This window comes from Pseudophryne corroboree, chromosome 6, assembly GCF_028390025.1.
Source record: "Pseudophryne corroboree isolate aPseCor3 chromosome 6, aPseCor3.hap2, whole genome shotgun sequence".
NCBI lineage: Eukaryota > Metazoa > Chordata > Amphibia > Anura > Myobatrachidae > Pseudophryne > Pseudophryne corroboree.
Window position 1 is genome coordinate 559,818,455 of NC_086449.1, and position 23,589 is coordinate 559,842,043.

The 23,589-nt window shown below is 45.1% G+C and overlaps 1 protein-coding gene across 2 annotated transcripts in view; it reads right to left on the reverse strand.

Moving 5' to 3' along the window:
• The window catches only part of CFAP54 (cilia and flagella associated protein 54), a 736,502-nt gene that overhangs the window by 37,750 nt on the left and 675,163 nt on the right, over positions 1-23,589 (reverse strand). For both annotated transcript variants that reach the window (XM_063927747.1, XM_063927746.1), the window contains exon 65: positions 2,193-2,366. In XM_063927747.1, coding sequence (XP_063783817.1) covers positions 2,193-2,366 — 174 coding nt within the window. The remainder of the gene's footprint in view (positions 1-2,192; positions 2,367-23,589) is intronic.

Sequence of the window (23,589 nt, forward strand, 5' to 3'; positions counted from 1 at the left end):
GAGAGCTCCCCTGCAGTGCATCCAGTCTCCACTGGGCACAGGAACTAACTGAGGTCTGGAGGAGGGGCATAGAGGGAGGAGCCAGTGCACACCCATTCTAAAGCTTTACAGTGCCCATGTCTCCTGCGGAGCCGTCTATACCCCATGGTCCTTACAGAGTCCCCAGCATCCTCTAGGATGTAAGAGAAATTATAATTAATTCTATTATCTAGTGTTAAAAAAAGTATATTATAAACTCAGGGAGTTCAAAAATTACCTCCACAGTGACTATGTGCAAGTCTACCTGCAAAAAATGTGTGCTAAGTAGTATGACAACATAATTGCTTTTAAACACATTATTTACATGACAAAATAGAGAGTTTGTTATCTACATTAAGTGGTGTTCTTCTCTGGCCTCCCAGAGGAAGTCTGCAGCCAGAGCCAGAGCTAGTGCTCATTGCGGAGGGACTGTCCGAACTCCCTGTATTTGTTCTACCTTCATTCACATTCTGGGGCTAATTCAGGTTGGATCGCAAATCGCGATTCAACTGGAATCTTTGCAGTGGGCCGGCGGGCGCATGTGCAGCGCCCGTACTGCACATGCGATCGCACTTTCTGCAGGGGGCCGCAGAAAATGCATTCGCCTCTGCCTGTCAATCAGGCAGAGGCGGTCGCAGGGCGGGAGGGGGGCGGCAATGCTCCATTTCCAGGGAGGAGACAGAACATTGCGGGCGCGGGGCGACCCGAACAGTGGGCAGTGCGGTGCGAACGGGGGCGTATCAGGGGAATGGTTGCGGCAGCTGCGTGACATTACACGCAGCCGCCGCGACAGGTAAAATGGCGTTGGGACTCCTGCGGCTGCAGCTAAGCTGCGCCAGCAGGAGCCATCTTTAGTTTCTGCTGATAAGCAGAAATTGCGAAACGATTGCAATTTCTGGTTGTCGGGGGGGGGGGGAGGCGTCGGTCAGTATGTTGGGCGACCCCCAGCATGCGCGCAAAATTAGCAGATTTGCTATCCTTACTGAATTAGCCCCTCTATCCGCTATGTATATAGCAACTTGAACATGTCCATGGTCAATATACAGTATGTGTGCAACTGCAAACCGTAACAAAAAAGCTTGGTAAATGTATACATTTTTACATATAAAGTCTAATACTTTACAGACTTAACTTAATTTTCATAATAAGACAATTATTTTCGGTGTTAGCTATCTATAACTATTTCTCTCATACCTATCTATCTCTTCTATATCTCTATCTGGCCCTCTATCTATCTATCTAGTCTGTTTATCAAAACATCTTATTTAAGAAGATGGACACCACAGAGAAATCACGTATTTCACTGTGATGACATTGTATTCAAATACAAATTCTTTAATATGAAGTTGGTCCCCCTTTTGCAGCTATAACAGCTTCTTGGAAAGCTTTTCAACAATTTTGGAGTGTTTCTGTGGGAATTTGTGGCCATCCATTCTTTAGAGCACTTATGAGGTCAGGCACTGATGTTGAACGAGAAGGCCTGGTACACAATCTCCACTTCAGTTCATCCCAAAGGTGCTTAATGGGGTTGAGATCATGGCTCTGTGTGGATCAGTCAAGTTCTTCCACAGCAAACTCATCAAACCATATTTTTATAGTCCTTGATTTGTGCACTGGGGCACAGTCATGTTGGAATAGAAAGCAGCGTTTTAGCAGTCATTGACCCCACTCTGTGATTTCACAAGGTTTTCCGCTTCGTGGCTGAGTTGCTGTTGTGCCTAAACGTTTCCACTTTCTAATAATATCAGAGTTGACCATGGAAGATCCAGCAGGGATGAAATTTCACAACCGTCTTATTGCAAAGTGGTATTTTATCACAGTACCACGCATGAAGTCACTGAGCTCTTTAGAATGACCCATTTTGTATCACAACTATTTGGAAATGAAGACTGCATGGCTAGGTGCTTGATTTTATACACCTGTAGCAACGGGTCTGATTGAAACTCCTACATTGTATTATTAACAGGTGTGGGGCAAATACTTTTCTCCATATAGTGTATGATGAACCTAACTCAAGTCTCCATCATATATCTAGAGGAGAACATAGCTTATTACACTGATGATGGAGAAAGGACACACTTAAAGTAACTTGTAAAATACACTTTTTGTTTATAAATTATGTAAAAGCATTTGAGAAAAATGCAAAGTGTCAAATTGCTGAATAAATATGTTACCATGTTTTTCCTTTTTTCCAAGGTTGGAAAGTACCACTGCAGACACAGTTCCTTATCTACAGCATGTGTTGCCATATGTGCATGGAAGGCTTCTAATCTGGAATCTGATAACACGCTAGATGTTTTTACAGACAATGGTGTATCCTGAGATGTTTCTTCACTTTCAGAATTAGTCTGAAAAAAAAAAATGAAATACTTACTATACAGTATTTCCTCTACTAGAGCTCAGCAGAAGAAATAATTAGATCTTTAAACAACATTTAAATAGTGTTAAAGGCTAGGATGACAAATATGGTATGGTGGCGATTTACAATGTACAGATGATGGAAGTGACTTAGGAGCAGCATCTGCAATCTTAAATATTCTTTAGGAATCATTTGTTTGTACTGTATATGAGGCTTTTCATTGCATTGCTCAAAGTGCACCTGACGTCCTACACTTAGGGCCTAGTTCAGAGCTGATCGTAGATGTGCAAACAAAACGCACATCTACGATCAAAATCTCTGACATGCGGGGGTACGCCCAGCACAGGGCTAGTCCGCCCTGCATGCCAGGCCCTACCCCCACAGACATGCAAAAGCATCGTACAGCGGCGATGCTTTCGCATCTGAAGAGTAGATCCCTGCCTACGCAGCCTAGCTGCCAAGTCAGGCGGCTACCCGTCATGTTTTAGGCCCCAGCAGCTACATGTGGCTCAGTGCAGGTTGGTATCTCTATGGGGGAGAAAGGGACCATGTCACAGGGACCATGTCCACTATAGTTGCTATTCCAGGGGTCACAATTTTAATAATGCATTTGGTCAACAGAGCAAAAGATGCTTGGAAAGAGCCCCACCCCTTTAAAAGGTAGGGGCACACAATTGTGTGGGCTCCACATTGAAAGAGTTTGCACGATGCCAGTGATGGCTAACCTTGACACTCCAGCTGTTGTTTAACTACACATCCCAGCATGCCCTGCTACAGTTTTGCTATTTGGCCATGCTAAAACTGATGCATGGCATGCTGGGATGTGTAGTTCAACAACAGCTGGAGTGTCAAGGTTAGCCATCACTGCTCTATGAAGCAGAATAAAACAATCATACATCGCAGAGATCTGACTCCCTCTATAAGCATCCATCTGCGACCACACCACTACACAATTTATATGCTCCCCGCGTGGCCTCTTCATCTTCAGCAAACTTCCACACTACCAGGTACCAGCTCTCCATTACACTTCCTGTAATACTAGCAACCCTTACTATACTAGTTAATGCCTACAGTCTGACATATACCCATCTGTCCTACAGCTCTGGTCTTCTATGCTTCTTATACAGTCTTACTCAATACTTTCCTTGTCAGCCATTTTGCAATGCTTTCTCTCCTCCACTGATCTTTCACACAGGCACTCCCTCTCACATGCTTTTTCATCTCTCTCTCTTAGGTGGTAATTCCAAGTTGATCGCAGCAGGATTTTTGTTAGCAATTGGGCAAAACCATGTGCACTGCAGGGGAGGCAGATATAATATGTGCAGAGAGAGTTAGATTTGGGTGTGGTGTGTTCAATCTGCAATCTAATTTGCAGTGTAAAAATAAAGCAGACAGTATATACCCTGCACAGAAACAAAATAACCCACCCAAATCTAACTCTTTCTGCACATGTTATATCTGCCTCCCCTGCAGTGCACATGGGCCCTCATTCCGAGTTGTTCGCTCGGTATTTTTCATCGCATCGCAGTGAAAATCCGCTTAGTACGCATGCGCAATGTTCGCACTGCGACTGCGCCAAGTAACTTTACTATGAAGAAAGTATTTTTACTCACGGCTTTTTCTTCGCTCCGGCGATCGTAATGTGATTGACAGGAAATGGGTGTTACTGGGCGGATACACGGCGTTTCAGGGGCGTGTGGCTGAAAACGCTACCGTTTCCGGAAAAAACGCAGGAGTGGCCGGGGAAACGGTGGGAGTGCCTGGGCGAACGCTGGGTGTGTTTGTGACGTCAACCAGGAACGACAAGCACTGAAATGATCGCACAGGCAGAGTAAGTCTGGAGCTACTCTGAAACTGCTAACTCGTTTGTAATCGCAATATTGCGCGTACGTCGGTCGCAATTTTAAGAAGCTAAGATTCACTCCCAGTAGGCGGCGGCTTAGCGTGTGTAACTCTGCTACATTCGCCTTGCGAGCGAACAACTCGGAATGAGGGCCATGGTTTTGCCCAATTGCTATCAAAAATCCTGCTGCGATCAACTTGGAATTACCCCCTTAACACACATATATACAAGTTCACCAAAAAGAAACACTCATATCACACTTGCATACATTATTTCTATCTTTACACACATTTACTATCTTTATACACATGCACTTATATCCCTGCCATTTTATATACACAATTGAGGTATAAGAATTAACTAGTAACAGGATGGACTCTAACATTATTGGGATTTAAACTGGAAACTCGCTTCTGTTCGTTGCTTAGTAATGTCTTGTCACATCTTGCCTATTAAACTGTAATGTATTATATATCTAGCATGCAAGGCTTATATGTACCTTATATAGTTTGATTTAATATATTTTGTTTTATGTCTTGTCCATAGGTTTATGATAACTGAAAGGAGGAATGAATATTTGCTGATATCTATAGTACATTATAGTGGCATTGATGACAGACTTGTGTTTATTTAGTGATTAGCACATAATGGTGGGCTACTTGGGTGGTATAGAAACAGATCTAACAAAGGTGTTGCCTAAGAAGCCTCCACAAATTTCTTGTTCTATTGCATTTTCTGTAACTGGTGCTCCCTGTCTTTGGTTGTAGTGGTACAAGATGAATGTTTAAAATGGGTTGTTTTGTAAGATACCACTTAAGACCATCAGAGATGTCATGGGTTTCATAGTTTTTCGACAATGAAAGTAGTGGTTAAAGTTAGTTAAAGATGCAAAGCATACCACCCAACTGTCCCTATTTATCATCCAAAAAGGGGACTATGTTGACCCCATCTTGCGTAACTGCAGCATCATCTCTGCCATGACTTTTGTGAATACACTTGGGGCTGTGGAGAGACCAAAGGGTAAGGCCTGAAACTGGAAGTGGTGGTCTAGTATTGCGAACTGGAGGTAAGCCTGATGAGGGGGCCATATTGGGATATGTAGGTTAGCATCCTTGACATCCAGGGATACTAGGAACTCCCCCTCGTCCAGACTGGAGACCACTCAGGGACTTCATCTTGAATTTGAACACTCGTAGATACGGGTTCAAAGATTTTAGGTTCAAGATGGGCCGTACCAAACTGTCCAGTTTCAGTACAACAAAAAGGCTGGAGTAAAAAACCCTGTTGTGCAACAGAGGAGGTACTGGGAAAACAATTTCCGTTTGTAGCACATTTTGAATGGCATCCTGTAAGATAACTCTTGCTATGGGTGAAGCTGGTAAGCTGGACTTGAAGAATCTGAGAGGAGGTGGTGCTTGAAATTCTAACCCGTACCCTTGAGATATGAGGTCCCTCACTCAAGGATCCCGGCATGACTGTGCCCACACGTGGGCAAAGTGTTGAAGGCGAGCACCTACCTGAAAGTCGCCCTGCTGCCAACAGTCACGCGGAGGGCTTCGTGGAAGAGGATGCGGAGGCCTGGTCCAGAGATCCAGCAGCCGCCAGTTTACAGGACTTACCGCGGTTTCCTCTAGCAGCATTTGAGGCGCCTCTGGCTCTGTCTCTGAATCTGGCCACACGAAAGGACTGCAGTGAGGGCCCAGGGTAGGGACATCTAGCAGGAGGTGCAGGCGAGGGCAGATAGGTAGACTTACCCGCCGTCACCTGAGAAATCCACTTGTTAAGTTCTTCTCCAAACAAGGCATCTCCTGTAAAAGTAAGATTTTCCACACCTTTCTTGGAGTCAGCATCCGCTGATCGTAGTTGCAGCCATAGAGCTCTGCGAGCCGAGACTGCCATAGGAGAGCTATGGCCATTGATGAGACATAATTCTTTAACGGCCTCACTCATAAAATTTGCAGCATCCTGAATATGATGTAGCAGTGTAATGATCTCCTCTTGAGGTAGGGAGTCAATCCCATTTATTATATTATCAGATAATTTTACCATGGCTCTGGAAATCCAGCCGCAAGCTATAGTGGGCATTTGAGCTACGCCCACCGCAGTATAGATTGATTTGAGTGTAGTCTCAATTTTGTGGTCAACTGGATCTTTGAGAGAGATAGCCCCAGGTACAGGCAGTAAAAGTTTTCGTGACAGCCTGGACACAGAAGTATCCACAGACGGGGGGATTTTCCCATACTTTCCTATCCTCAGGGGGAAAAGGAAAGGAATTTAATAACCGCTGGGGAATCTTGAATTTCTTGTCAGGATTGACCCATGCCTCCCTGGAAAGGGAGTTTAATTCCTTAGATATAGGAAAAGTGGCAGAGGATTTTGGTTTTATATTGAAAAACAATTCCTCTTCTGGTTCTGTCTCCTTATCCGGTATGTTGAGGACCTCCCTAATAGCATAAATTAGGGCCTCAACCCCCAGGGACAGAGAATTATCATCCTACATGTTACCCTCCCCTTCATCCAGGTCAAGTAATTTAGTCTCAGAGTCAGACTGGAATAACTGTGGGAACGTGCGTTTATGAGAAACCAACAGAGGGGGCTGAGGAGTCTGTCTGTGGTCAGCAGCCTTAACAAAAAGATTATCTACAGATTGTTTAAGGGTCTAACTTTCCTGTCTGGCAGTAGCTAACTCTGTATTAATAGTACTAATCATGCTTTTGAATGATTCTAACCATTCAGGTTCCTGCAGACTACTACCCTGAGAGGGTATAGAACACTGGTTACATAAGAGAGGCCCTTCTGGTGAAGCTGTAAACCTATTGTTACATGAGGGACACACAGTCTTTTTCCCAGACATTCTATTGCAAAAACACACAGAGTTATGTGAATAAACACAATGCAGTGAGAACACAAATAGTGAGAAAGCACAGCAACCCCAGACAGCATGAGACACAGAGAGGATTGGGACCAGCACACAATACCCAGGAAAAGCAGCACTCTGCTGGGTATCAGGGCCGTAACTAGGTGTGTGCCAGAGGTGCCTTGCCCACAGCGCAAATGCACTGTGGGCGCACCATCTGGCATCACCACCAACGCGGCAGCTTTCTCTCAATCAAAGCCGCCTGCCTCCCCTGCCTGCCGCCGCTGCTGCGCTGACTTGTGGTGTGCGCTCAGCACCTCTGCTGCTGAGCGCATCAAAGCCGCCCGCCTCCCCTGCCCGCCGCTGCAGTGCTGACTTGTGGTGTGCACTCAGCTCCTCTGCTGCTGAGCACACCGCTCAGCAGCCAAGGTGCTGAGCGCACACCACAAGTCAGCGCAGCAGCGGCGGGCAGGGGAGGCAGGCGGCTTTGATACAAGCATTGGATGCTCCCTCACCACTCTCCACTGCCGTGTCTCCAGGCCAGCTACTGCATTGGTTGACCAGTCACGCCCTGTTTCTATGCTGTTTCTATGCTGCTTCCTCTCAACTCCCGTCCATAGGACAAATCCCAGACCCTTCACTCCATTAGCCCGCCACTTCTTCCCCTTAGCCCGCCTCCTTCAACCCCTCTACATAGCTCCCTCCTGTCCGTCTGACCAGGCCCACCCCCTTCTTCTCCTCAGCCCGCCCTCTTCCACTCTAGCTGGCTTGCTGTCTCCAGATTAGTGTGGTCAAGCCCGCCTTCTCCTTCCACTGCACGTCGCTGCCCAGGCTCAGTCTGATGCTCCATTGGGGAGAGGACTCACAGTGAGTTCATGTACAGTAGATTAGAGAGGCATAGAGATGTTTTAATTTTATTGTGAGGCATGTAATGCACTTGCAGTGTAGTGATGTATCAGATGTAGTCTGTGGTATGGGGGGTTATAGTGTAGGTATGTAGTGCAGCATGATGGGGGTATAGTGTAGTTATGTAGTGTGTCGTATAGGGCAGGGCTGTAGCTAGGTGTGTGCCAGTAGTGCCTCGGCGCAGGACCGCCGGCAACACACGTAGGGCCGCAACCACCGCCGCTCTGCTGCCGTAATGTGTAAACGGGAATACTGCTTCTGTAATGTGTAAAAAGGGGGGCTTTGCTGCTGTAATGTGTAAAAGGAGTACTCTACCTGGCGTAATGTGTAATTTGGGGCTCTACCTGACGTAATGTGTGTAACTGGCACTACTGTGCGGCGTAATTTGAATAATGGAAACTACTGTGCAGCGTAATATGAATTGGTATTATTTTGTGGTCACGCCCCTTTCCCATTAAGCCACTCCCCTATATTTTTGGCGTGCGCCTACGTCGTGCATTGGTCCTGTTTTAACTATTGGGGGGGCGCCAATGCTGTTTCTGGCATTGCACTGGCCTGCCTGGGAGAAGTTTTCACCCCATACTTGTGTTTTACATGCTGGTCCAAATCCAGCCTAGACGGCCTTACTGTACACAGGGCCGGTTCTAGCCCTTGTGGCGTCCCGGTCAAAAATAGGGGTGTGGCTTCATAAAGGGGCATGGTCAGTTATGCCCCCTGTAGAGTTGTGCCCCCGTTTGTGCCCCCAGTAGAGTTGTGGCCCCGTTTGTGCCCCCAGTAGAGTTGTGCCCCCGGTTTGTGACTCCAGTAGTATTGCCCCCAGTAGAGTTGTGCCCCCGTTTGTGCCTCCAGTAGTATTGCCCCCAGTAGAGTTGTGCCCCCGTTTGTGTCCCCAGTAGAGTTGTGCCGCTTACAAAAAATAAAATAAAAATAAATTAATTAATACTCACCATCCCAGGCAGGCCAGTGCAATGCTTGTGACATGGGGGGTCATTCTGACCTGATCTCACGCTGACGTTCTTCACAGCATAGCGCTCCTGATTCCCGACCGCTGCTGACCTCCGTCTCCGGCCGCCGGCGCCACTCCTCAGATCTATGGGAGAGACGTCATGACGTCTCTCCCATAGCACACCATAAACACTAGAGGTCAATTATGACCCCTAGCGTCTATGTACTGGTCCCACAATGCCGTGCGGTGCGCGATGATGTCATCATGCCCCGCACAGCAGTGACAGTACAGCACCGCACAGCATCGGGAGGCACCACCAGTAGCGGAAATTGCCACGGTGGCGCCGACCTACGGATGGCGGCGGTGCCCCGGGCAAAAATCCTGTGTGCCCGTAGCAAGATCCGCTACTGACTGTACAGTACATTTGGGTTTGTTAAGGATTTATGGTAGTGGGACAAGTTGCCAGGTTTTTATTTGTTACTTTATTTTTTGCACAGTGCATGAGAATGGTTTAGTCCCTTTAAAAGTATTGGAGGAGACGTGACCTCTGCCCGGTCTGAGCTGTTGCAAATTCCAAGAGAAAGAGGTTGTTCATGTTAAGGAATGCACCCTTTTATCAGAATATAATAATTTTGTTCTGCACAATTAAATATCATTGCTGTTTGAGGATATAAGTCACCTATGTATTTTATGGTTTAACCACCATATTACAATTTGAGGTACAATTTCAAAAAGCATCGTAAAAGGTATTTTCATTTTTTTTTTTTATCGTGAAAGAAAATTTTGAAAATATATAAAAGAAAAACCTAATTTAATTGCAGTTATCAGTTTGTGACTAACTTCGGATTTAAATGATTACATTCACATATTTCGTTTTAGAACACGTATGGTCATCCAGAAGAAGGACACCTCATACAAATCTAATGAATAAATAATAATAATAATACAGCATTTACTTTAGAAATTATTTCACATATATCCCATTTTTTAAAGGCAAATAAACCAGTATAAATGCAAACACAAACAGAAATAACAATTGGCACCAATTGTTATTCTCATTTGTACATATTACTGTTTTTTATGGTCTTTTCAATGACTAGGGAGTTCCATAGGAGAGCTAGTCTTAACATATACTACACCTTGGCCCAAATGTATTAAGCATTAAAAAGTGATAAAGTGGAGACAGATAAAAAGTGATAAATGACCAGCCAATCATCTCCTGTCATTTTTAAACATAGCCTGTAACATGGCAGTTAGGAAGCTCAGCTGGTACTTTATCATTTTTTAAGGCTTAATATATTTGGTCCCTTGTGTTCAAATACAGATGTTACTAAGATACTGTATAATAGATTAATTTAATGAGTAATGAAAACTGTTTTGTTATGGCTGTGGTAGAAAGTTGTAACATTTTTCAGCAAATCAGTTTGCAAAGTTTGAACTGAAATTCTATTATAAAAGATATGAAAATATAAAATTTAATAAGTGCACATTATACAGCAAATTACTTCAGATCTTTAATATAATTCTGCTGGTGGTGAGAATAAAGCAAACTAAACAAATGCCAGAACATACTGTATAAACTTACAAAAAAAAAACAAGCAAGAACACAAAACACAGTAAAACACTTTACAACAATGCATCAATCGGAAATCTAAAACTTTGTAAGCACTGACAAACGTATTACATCAACACATAAGGGCAGAGCCGGCCCTAACCAATATGATGCCCTAGGCATGATTTTGGTTGGTGTCCCCTAGCACCATTGCTAGTTCTGCCTCTGACACTGCACTCCTTTCCCAGCACCATCACCCCTCACCCATAGCAATCCTCATTTTGGTGCTCCTACCCCCTATGTTTTAAATAGGAACAGTGTGCACATTCGGCGCACAGCCCAAAAAGGGGTGTGTTCTTGCTGGGAAGGGGCATGGCTACGCAATAGTACCCCCAATTCAAATTACGCCACACAGTAGTGCAACTATGTTCACATTTTATTATGCAATAGTGTCCCTAAATCACATTACATCACACAGTAGTACCACTTTACCTTATATACATTACTCCTCACAGTAGTGGCCCTTATTCACATTACATCACACTGAATTGCTCCTTATTCACATTACACCAATCCATATTGCTCAGTATTCACAGTAGACCACACATTAGTGCCCTTTCTATACGTTATGCCACACAGTAGAGCAAGTTATATACATAATGTCACATTAGTAATGCATTTATACACAAATACCACACAATAATACCCCTTACACATTAACAATGTCCTTATAAACATAATGCGCCTTACACATTATGCCAACCTTTATTAATGCCCTTATACACATAATGTCCCTTACACATATGCCGCACATTATTAATGCCCCTATACACATAATGTCCCTTACGCATATGCCGCACATTATGAATGCCCTTATACACATAAAGTCCCTTACACATATGCTGCACATTATGAATGCCCTTATACACATAAAGTCCCTTACACATACCGCACATTATTAATGCCCTTATACACATGACACACATAGAGCACCTTACACATATGCCACACATTATTAATTCATTTATACACATGACACACATAAAGCCCCTTACAAATATGCCAACCACTACTAACCCACCTGCACACAGCACTCACATGGCCGCTAACACTGTGGTCTTTGCCTCTGCTTGGATACAGATGTATCCTCATACATCTTGCCTCAATACGCCATGCATCAGGAGTCAGCTGGCAGCTCTGCTAACTTTGGGCACCTTTTTTGATGAACATTCATCTTATTTGTATTACTATGTGGCTAGGGTGCACAAGCAGCTTCTTATGATTAAAATTACATGCAGCATGCCTATATTCTGTGTGCGACTGTGGCTGTAGCTGCATACGAAATGCTACGTTACAGTGATTTCCAGGTGTACACTGCAACGTAGCATTTCATATGCACATACAGCCACAGTCACACACAGAATATAGGCAGAATATATCATTTTAATCAGCATAAGCTGCTTGTGCCCCTAGGCATACCAGGGCTGGCTCTGCATAAGGGAGACATCAAAAAGCTTGCACTTAGAAACTAAATGGATATACAGATGTGTCCATAGACACACCGATCCCAAAATCGCGCCAATACATAGACTTTGCAACTTGCATTCTGCTTTTTCTTAAATATGCACAAAGGGCCTTATTAAGCTTGGATCGCTATTGAGACAGAAACTGCAAATTTCTCAGAACTGCTTCTGCTAAAAAATGTATGCAAAGATCCACCCGTAAAGATAAAAGATGCCCACCGATGCATTCGCATAATTGTGATGCATACGCAGAAATCAAGTAACATCGCAATTCCGGTTGACCTATGCATACACAGGATATACATGGCTCCAGTCGCAGCAGCAGCATGTTTTTAAATGCAGCAATTGCACCTGACGTCAGATGCACACCATGAAAATGGCCATGACAATCCTGCGTTTTCCAACCATGCATCACAAACGCCATGTAACCTCCCACAACGAACACTTCCTGGCAATCATTATGCGATCACACTTTGCTTGGCCTGCGATCGGATTTTGGCCATCGCAGCACATGTGCAGTCATCTGATAATCGGGTGATTTGCAATTTTGCAACTGAAGCTGAATATGGCCCAAAGGCACTGTTGTGATTAAGAAGCACGTTATCAGAAATGTCTTGGAAAAGTACTGAGCTTTCCTGGGTAATCACTGGTAGATGGCTATTCAGACTCATGGAGATGTCCGTCATATGGGCGTGTTATGGTGGTGTCCAAAGACACACCAGGCAGTGTTACAGTGTCTAAGAATACTCAAAGTGTACATTCATACACATGGATATACACCAAGGAAAGAATTTCTAGCAGCATTTGCATAAAGTCGCAGGTGGGTGACTGGCAAAATGCGCATCCATCTCTGAATCAGGCCCTTAGTACACTATTAGTGAATTAGGATGCATATTTGCAGTATAGGTCTGCGACACTGACCACAGATCGGCAGCAGACTGTCAGTGATTGACAGTCTGCTGACATTTTGGGGCAGGGAGGGGGCAGTAATGGCCTCCATTTCACAAAACAGAGTCATGTTGCCACCATTGTGGGGGAGTGACGAAGCCAGAATCTTCATCAGATGACAGAGATTTCCTGGCCTCTTTATTGGTTCTGTGGCAGCCGGCTTGTGCAACCCCATGGATCACGCAGCCAGCCAATGGTGTCATAGTTTATCCGATGCTGCATCCTAGGACGCAGCTCGGATCACTAGTGCATGTAAGAGGTGTGACAGCTCCTGCTGCGTTAACATATTAGTGGAAATATAACCTGTGGCAAGCATAGCTCACCACTGAGCCTGCAGCATGGCGAGCACAGTGAACCTGCAAGGGGCGTCATTGGACTCGCTCCCCCACCAGCATTCTGTGGCTGGGATCCCGGTCGGGATGATGTGCGCTGGGATCCCGGTCGCCGGTAACACATCTTTTGGCACCCATGGTCAATATATCCAGCAGTGGGCCTGGTTTGCTTAGACTTTTTGACTCTGGAGGGGGACTCAGGACAGGTTAGAAACATCCTAGTAGCCACTGATCATTTTATTCCAAAAGAGCAGGGCAGTAACGGGGCCAAAATCGTATGGGAATGATTTTTTATTCATTATGGTTTTCCAGACTGACTGCTATCAGACCAGGGGAGGGATTTTGAGAGTCGAGCTATTCAGGATATATGTAACCTTTGTGGTATAAGGAACTCAAGGAATACTCCATACCACCCTCATGGAGATCCTCAGCCAGAAAGATTTAATAGGACCCTTCTGAATATGATGGGAAGCTTGGATCCGCACAAGAAGTTACATTGTAGCTGACATATTTGTCATCTGGTACATACGTATAATTGGGGTTCACTATGGTATGCCGGAGGTCGGGCTCCCGGCGACCAGCATACCGGCGCCGTGAGCCCGACCGCCAGCTTACCGACAGCGTGGCGAGCGTGAGAATGAATACAACTACCTACAGCTCTCTAAGTTAGAGCCTACTACATGATTTCATACCTTCCAGTTGTCCTGAAGGTGACAGAACAGTTCCGATCAGTCCAGACTTTGGGCCTAATTCAGACCTGATCGCAGCAGTAAAATTGTTCTCTAATGGGCAAAACCATGTACACTGCAGGGGGTGCAGATATAACGTGCAGAGAGAGTTAGATTTGGGTGGGGTATTTTGTTTAAGTGTAGGGTAAATACTGGCTGCTTTATTTTTACACTGTGATTTAGATTTCCGTTTGAACACAGCCCACCCAAATCTAACTCTCTCTGCACATGTTATATTTGCCCAACCTGCAGTGCACATGGTTTTGCCCATTAACGAACAGTTTTGCTGCTGCGATCAGGTCTGAATTAAGCCCTTTGTCAAGTATGTCTGTCCTAGCTCTGCTGAGCAATGCTAAAAAATAGTGCAAAGGGAATGATGCAACAAAGCAATGCATGCCAATACTATGGAATGTAGAGGGGGAAGCAACTGGAGTGGCAGTGGGGGGGAGGGGGGGCGAGTAAATGGTGGGCAGTCTTGAATACATAATTTTATACTAATTTGCCCTGCCCGGTGGTAACCCATACCTGATCCATACATTCTGTACCTCTAAAACACATGATTTCAACTGTAAACTTCACCTTTGTCTTTTAGCAATGAAAAATATATTTATTTAAAAAAAAACCTCATTATATATACAGTATATTTTGTGTTGGAAAAGTCTACAAATCACTGTTCTCCAGCAAAAAGAAGTTCTGTGTGGATCTAGAAATGGTAGGATTTTTAATAATTCCACATTTATGTGTATCAGTCAGCACTTCAGCACTTGCCCCTGGGCTTGCATAATAGGACTAGGTTTGATGCCAAATACACATTATGTCAGTACTGGCTTTCTGCAAAAAAACAATAAACAGGATATCATCTGCAGCTTGGAATTCTGTGCAGGAACTTGTCCAATTGAGATATAATAAACTTTTTTGTTTGTTTACAGAATTAAATCCTACCATCATATTTTTATTTACAAATGAAGGGAAAAAAAATCAATAACTCAGGAAAAAAAATCCCAGCGCAGAACGCACTTTATATTTACAAAAGCTTAATTATTTCATATAATCAACATATTTGTTTGCTAGATTTTCAATAAAGGCCCTTATGAATTTAGAATGAGAATCTGCCCTATCTACTCATAATAAAGAACGCTTGCATAATGACACTTTCATCTTCCTATAAAACATGGTTAGACATTACATTACAGTGGAAGTTTGACTAAATTCATCGTGACATGTTTAAAAGCAACAAAGCTTTGTTTGTGTAATGAAACAAAATAATCAAAAGACTGTATGCTTGTTAGCTATCTGCAACAGTCAGGGTAATACATGATTATTCCTGCACCTGTCAGCTAACTGCACTTGATGATCTGAGGAAAACAGAATGATAATGTATGAAAAAGAATAATGAACAAATAGGTCTTTGCAACGTTTTAATATAATACTGCTTTGATATGTCAACTATGTTTATTGTTCGTATGGGTAAAATTTGATACCGTATTATACAGACTACGTTGTAACACTAGTATATGTTCTACAAATTATATATATCCTATAAACAGTTGTCCAGTGAGATGCAGAGTATGCGTTTACATATTTAGTTAATTTTTAATTAGGGTTGCCATAATATGTCTTTAATCCAGGACAGCTATGATTTACACAGGTTCTGATTAAACCCAGGAGAAATGCAGGCTTGAATTTAGCTAGCCACAAAAGCTGTGTAATTCATATGTGTCCTGGATTAAAGAGATAATGGGGGTAATTCCAAGTTGATCGCAGCAGGAATTTTGATAGCAATTGGGCAAAACCATGTGCACTACAGGTGGGGCAGATATAACATGTGCAGAGAGAGTTAGATTTAGGTGGGGTGTGTTCAATCTGCAATCTAATTTGCAGTGTAAAAATAAAGCAGCCAGTATTTACCCTGCACAGAAACGAAATAACCCACCCAAATCTAACTCTTTCTGCACGTTATATCTGCCTCCCCTGCAGTGCACATGGTTTTGCCCAACTGCTAACAAAATTCCTGCTGCGATCAACTTGGAATTACCCCCATTGTGGCAACCCTATTTATAATGGATAGGGAGGGTCATTCCGACCCGATCGCACGCTGCACTTCTTTGCAGCCGCGCGATCGGGTCAGAAACTGTGCATGCGCCGGAGCCGCAGTGCGCCGGCGCATGGCAGTCATCGTTGCCTAGCAATCGCCTCTGAGACAGAGGCGGTCGCTAGGCGGTAGGGGGATGAACGGTGGCGTCTAGCCGCCGTTTAGGGGGAGCGGTCCGGCCAATGCAGGCGTGGCCGGACTGTTCGGGGGGCGGGCCGCGGTGGCTGCGTGACGTGTCACGCAGCCGCTGCGGCCAGCGGGAGCGACGAGTAACTCCCGGCCAGCCACAGGAGCTGCGCTGGCCGGGAGTGACTCCTCAAATACACAGGCATTGCCTCTGTGCGATGCTTTTGTATTGTTGCTGGGGGCCGGCACTGATATGCAGGGCGGGCTAGCCCTGTGCTGGGCATCCCCCCGCATGTCTGAGTTAAGGATCGTAGCTGTGCTAAACTTAGCATAGCTACGATCAACTCGGAATGACCCCCAGCATGAGATGCATCCATTTAAAAAAAGTTTACACCAAAGTCACTGAGTACAATATTATTTGACACTGTCCAGACATTGGTAACCCTGTGTGTGACAGTATATTCTGACTTACAAAGCAACATTGCATTACCGATCTAAGACGGTGCTTCTCAAACTCTGACCCTCATTCAGTATCAGTTGCAGTTTTGCTAAATTAGCAAAACTGCAACTGCTTATGATCGCATGTCCAGCATACTAATGGCGGCCAGCGATGCCTTCACAATTCAATTATATGGGAAGCCCCCTGCCAGCGCAGCCTGCTCCAACCCATGTTTTTGCCACACCACCTCCGCAATGCCGCGTCACTGCCCACAGCATCCCCATGAACGCCTCTGTCTCTCAATCAGGCAGAGGCGATCGCATCTCCCCGGGCCCCTGCGCGTATGCACTACTCCTGGACCTGGGGAAATGCAATCGCATCGCAGCAGCGTTTGCTGCTGAATAAGGACTTCTGTTCTCAAAACACAATTAGTCCAGGTTTTAAGGTTTTCAATGCTTGAGCACAGATGGCTTAATTAATACCTGTCATTTTGACTTGAAAATCTGTGCTCAAGCATGGATATTCTTAAAACATGGACTGTTAGTGTGTCTTGAGGACAGTTTGATAAGCATTCATCTAATAGGCCTTACACACTGGGCGATAATACTCAAAGATATGAAAAATCTCGTTCATTAATGAATGAGATACCGTTCATATCTTTGAGTGTGGAGGCACAAGTGATGAACGATGCGCGGCCCCGTGCTCGTTCATCGCTGGTGCCCCGTCGCCTGTGCATGTAGGCCAATATGGACGATCTCGTCCATATTTGACCGCACTTCTATGGAGCCGGGTGACGGGGGGAGTGAAAAAACGTCATTCCCCCCGTCACTGCTCCCCCCCCCCCCCCCCGTTGCCAGGTCGCCCGTCAGCCGCATCCGCCGTCGGGCAGCTCGGCAGCGGATCGCTCAATGTGTAGGGCCTATAAGGCAGTGGTTCTTAACCTCAATCTTCCCCAACAGGTCATGTTCTGATGATTTCTGTGTGTGGTAGCAGGTTGGATAATTACTAAACCAGCAAAACAGGTTAACTCACTTATGCATGATTAAAGAACTCTATAAAATACCTACAAAATCTTAAAAAAAAGCTTAAATTACACTCAAAGGGTCGTCATAGCAAAAGATAAAGCTCAAAACTGACAAATTTGGATCAAGCATTTTTAAGTATATATAAGCAGTTTGGGTATGCGAAGTAGGACGCAGTATGGCATCAGACTGTCAGTTGACATTCTGATGCCATTTTGGGGCAGTGAGGGGGTGATGACCTTAGTTTCACAAAATGGAGGTGTGACGCCGGCATTGTAGGGGAGTACTGAGGCCAGAATCTCAGAGGACAGAGATTTCATTGCCTCTTGATAGGACTTGCAGCAGCGTCAAAGGTGATTCAATGCTGTGTCCTAGGATGCAGCTCGGATCACTTAGGCAAGTCAAGCCTCTGAGTCCTGTTGCATTAACATATCAGTGCTATCGCTTTTACTTCCATGTAAGCAGCAGCGATAGCAGCTCTAACCACATCTGAATCAGGCTTAGTGACATCATAAAGGCTGATGATGCTAGCCAGTCACATGATCAGGTGATAAATCTGAACCTGCTTGCACTGTAAGTCAGCTTTCTTTCTCACTCTTTCATCTATCTACAGTATCATTTAGGTTAAAACAAAGTTACCTTACATGTGGTAAGTGAAATATACAGTTGATAACTGACAGTCCTATACCAAGCAGTGATATCACCAAGGCTGATTATTATGTCACATGATCAGTCTACTGATGTGATGAATTCCAACCGATCAGCATTTTACCACTGCTATTAGTCTATCTATTTCTCTTTTTCTATCTAATCGATCATTCATTTTACAATACATTTTTATAAAATGTCATATACTATAATACTAATGACAGTTTGATACCAAGCAGTAGCTTTTTTTATAACAGATGAGTGGCATCACCAAAAATCTGTTTATCATATCAGGCATTCACATGATCATTGTAATAAGGTGATAAATCATATGTCTGCATTACACCACTGATATCTATCTATCTATATATCTATCTATCTAGTTAAAGCAATCTTACCTTACACTGAGAAGTGAAATCAGCATATACAGCTGATAACTGACAGTAGCATAGGCATTTCTAGAATGGGTGCAGTGTGTGCGGTGCACTCGGGCCCCTTTGTCCTGCAAATAGGGGAGTCACACCAACTGCCACTCCAAACTTTGGCAAACATCGCCAAGCGGGCTCACTGACAGTTGGTGTGGCTTCCCTATTTGAATTTTGGACTGTGCTGCAGTCCCACCTCTGAAGCCACCAATGAATCTAGGCCCATATGTATTAAGGTGTCTATTTACTAAGCCTTTGATGGAGATAAAGTGGATGGAGATAAAGGGGGTCATTCCGAGTTGTTCGCTCGTTGCTGATTTTCGCAATGGAGCGATGAAGGTGAAAATGCGCATGCGCATGGTACGCAGTACGCATGCGCTAAGTATTTTAGCTCAAAACTTAGTAGATTTACTCACGTCCGAACTAAGAATTTCCATCGTTGAAGTGATCGGAGTGTGATTGACAGGAAGTGGGTGTTTCTGGGCGGAAACTAGCCGTTTTCTGGGAGTGTGCGGAAAAACGCAGGCGTGCCAGGATAAAACGCGGGAGTGTCTGGAGAAATGGGGGAGTGGCTGGCCGAACGCAGGGCGTGTTTGTGACGTCAAACCAGGAACGAAACGGGCTGAGCTGATCGCAGTGTAGGAGTAAGTCTCGAGCTACTCAGAAACTGCTAAGAATTTTCTTTTCGCAATTCTGCTAATCTTTCGATCGCAATTCTGCTAAGCTAAGATACACTCCCAGAGGGCGGCGGCCTAGCGTGTGCAATGCTGCTAAAATCTGCTAGCGAGCGAACAACTCAGAATGACCCCCAAAGTACCAGCCAACCAGCTCCTAACAGGCATTTTTCAAATCCAGCCTGTGACATGGCAGTTAGGAGCTCATTGGTTGGGACTTTGGGGGTAATTCAGACCTGATCATAGCAGCAAATTGTTAGCAGTTGGGCAAAACCATGGGGGTCATTCCGAGTTGATCGATCGCTGCCGTTTTTCGCAGCGCAGAGAACAGGTTACTACTGGTTACTAAAGCACATCGTTGCTGGGCGATGGATTTAACAAAGAATCTATTTGCACAGCCGATCGCAAGGAAATTGACAGAAAGAGGGCAATTATGGGTGTCAACTGACTGTTTTCAGGGAGTGTTTGGAAAAATGCAGGCATGCCCATGCATTTGCAGGGTGGGTGTCTGACGTCAATTGCGGGACCAAAAAGACTGAAGTGATCGCAAGGGCTGAGTAAGTCCAGAGCTACTCAGAAACTGCACAAACTTTTTCGTCCCGCTCGCTGCACACGCGTTTGCACACTTGCAAAGCAAAAATACACTCCCCCGTGGGCAGCGACTATGAATTTGCACGGCTGCTAAAAGTAGCTAGCGAGCGATCAACTCGGAATGACTCCCCATGTGCACTGTAGGTGGGGCAGATATAACATGTGCAGAAAGTTAGATTTGGGTGGGGTGTGTTCAAATTGAAATCTCAATTGCAGTGTAAAAATAAAGCAGCTAGTATTTACCCTGCACAGAAACAATATAATCCACGCAAATCTAACTCTCTCTGCACATGTTATGTCTGCCACACCTGCAGTGCACATGGTTTTGCCCAACTGCTAACAAATTTGCTGCTATGATCAGGTAAAGGAAGCATCTTATCCTGTCTTGAAGTCTCAGGACTTTTTCTGGAGACCAGAATCAGAATCAGCTTTCTTAGCCAGGTATACTTGCGTATACTAGGAATTTTTCTTCGGGTTGCTATCCAACAGAAACAGTCGTTGACTGTGTGTGTTCAGGAGTGACACGAGGTGCATCATGCGCTGAGCTGGGATCAGCGAGGATTTCTTCCAATTGATGAGCCACCCATGGTCTTGTAGGAAGCTTACCGTCAGTTGCAGATGACTGAGGAGGACATCGTGGGAGTTTGCCAGAATCAGCAAGTCATCCAGATAGGGCAGGATCCTGTCTCCCTGGCGACAGAGATGGGCCGTCATTACGGCCATGACCTTGGTGAACATCCGAACAGCCATAGCCAGTCCAAATGGCAGAGCCTGGAACTGATAGTGGAGGTTGCCAATAGCAAACCGCAGATACATCAAGGGATACCATATAGTCTCCGGGTTCCATAGCCAGTACAACTGAGTGCAGTGATCCATATGGAACTTGGACACTCTCACAACCATGTTCAGTGATTTAAGGTTTAGTATACGCCGGAAAGACCCATTGTGTTTCGGAACTAGAAACAGGGTCGAGTAGTAACCACTGCCTCTATGGGCCAGAGGATCCGGCACTACCACTCCTGTATTCAAGATGGAACCCGCAACCTTTTGCAGAGCTTGCGCTTTTAACGGATCAGAAGGGATAACCATTGTGCAAAACTGGTGTGGGGGGGGGGCGTCTCCTGAAGGGGGGCGTCTCCTGAGAATCAATTTCCCGCATCCATGCATCTGAAGTGGTCTTTAACCAGACCTGGGTGTACTGCAGAAGTCAGCCTCTCACCCTGGAGTCACCCTGTCATGCGGCAGGCTTGTCTTGTTTAGAAGCAGTCTGACGGGCAGCCCAGGACTGCTTTGCCTTGGGCTTAGTGGTTTTGGAAGCAAGAGATTGTCCGGGTATGCCTGACTTTTTGCTTTCCTTGAGGCTGAAAGGAATGAAAAGCGATATCTTTGGCCTTCTGTGCAGAGGGATTAGTATTTGGGGAAAAGGCAGTCTTAGCAGCCACCAATTCAGACACAATTTTATTTAGGTCTTCCCCAAACAAAATGTCCACCTTAATGGGGAGTAGCTCCAAGGTTTTGGAGTCTATGTCCACCTTCCATGACCTCAACCACAGAATACGGTGAGCAAAAACAGACGTAGTCGACACCTTGGCTGCCAACACACCCGCCACAGAGGACAAATCCTGAATGTAATAGGCAGCGGTGGTAATGTGGTAATGTGTGACAGGCAGCTCTTCTTCTAATGCCTGAACCCATTCTTCAATTCCTTTAGCAGTCCAAGAGGCTGCAATAGTGGGTCTATGTACAGCACCTGTAAGGGAGTAAATAGACTTCAGGCATCCCTCCACACATTTATCTATCAGTTCCTTCAGTGAAGGACAGTGGTGACAGGCACAGTGGATGACACCACTAGGTGAGTGACTTGAGAATCCACCGGCGGTGAATTTTCCCACTTGTTACATAACTCTGCAGGGAGAAGATAGCAAGCCAATGCCCATTTAGATAGAAGGAATTTCTTCTCTGAATTAGACCAGGGTTCCTGCCTGATGTTCACCAAATGGTCAGAATGGGGTAATAGATTTTTAACCACCTTCTGCCGTTTGAACATATCAGTTTGCTTAGCCACAGTAGTGAAATCCTCATCATTAGTGATTTGTAGATTTGCTTAATAGCAACCACAAGAGAAGGGACATAAATTTGCAATGGAGAATCCTCATCAGAAACACCTGATTCAGTGTCTGACAGGACAGTAATCTCACCTTCCCCTACAAACACCTGAGAGATTTGTGGATTGTGAGGAGGAAGCAGCCCGCTTAGATGACCCAGAGACACGAGAGTGACCTGGAGTAGATTTTTGCCTGACCGAGGAATTAGTTAATTGCCTCACTGGTTAGACATATTTTCCGCCCAAGGCGGATTAACCATAGGGACAATTTGTGGCTGTAATGGCACAGGTGGTCCTATAGGGGGGCGTAAGGCGTTCCACCAGAGTACCCAGTAGGTTTTTGAATGCAGCCCAGGGTGGCTCCTCATTGGTTACAGGAGCTGCGGGCTGACTGGGAGATGTATGACACATAGTACACAGACCATCATACACAGCTTCCCCCTCTGGTAAATCTTTGGCGCATGCTCTGCATGATGCAGGAGCATCCACAGACTTAGTGCCCTTCTTGTTAAACTTTATACACAAATGCAACAACAGAGCGATTTAGTACGATAAAGCCAGGCAGCGTACAATACCTATGATTAAAACCATTAGTATGTGACTGTAGACACAGTACACAACACCACAGTAGAATACACGTAATGGGTAAATACTGTGACACACTATATATATGACCCTGACGCACCTAGTCCCTTAGGGCACAGAATATAGTGATAGGTATATCTGGGAAACACTGAAAAATGAAACCACACAGCGGATACAGGCACACACAGTCAGAAGCAATGCAGATAGTTATTATGACAATAAAACTGCACTGGACTAGTATATATAGCACAGCACTGGACTAGTATATATAGCACAGCACGGTTCTAGACCGGAAGTATATATTAGAATACTCGTACAATGGGGGTCATTCCGAGTTGATCGCACGTAGTAACTTTTTGCTGCTCGTGCATCAACCTGACGCCGCCTATGTGGGAGTGTATTTTAGCATAGCAGGGCTGCGAACGCTTGTGCATGTCAGACATCCGCCCTCCAAACGCCTCGACACACCTGTGTGTTGTACTCACCACGCCTGTAACACGGTGAGTATCCGCCCCAGAACGCCTCCCGCCTGTCCGTCTTCTTGCGATCGCCAATGCGATCACATTTCTCGCTGGCGGCGTCGTTGCCCGGCGACGATCGTAGCCAGGCAATGACATGCGTGCGCAATGCATCAACCGCGCATGCGCATTTCTCACCCTGTCGTACTGCAGCGAAGAACCGCTGCATGCGAACGGGTTGGAATGACCCCGAATATATCCTGTAACATGTACACTTTTTCTTAACTAACGCTGTCTATATAAAGACATGTAGAATACTCAAGTGTTTGTAAAGACACAGCGCTGTATACAGGTGGCTTTACAAGGGAGACCTTGCCCTGCAGTGATGCAGTCTCAGAGACCAGCCGCAACTA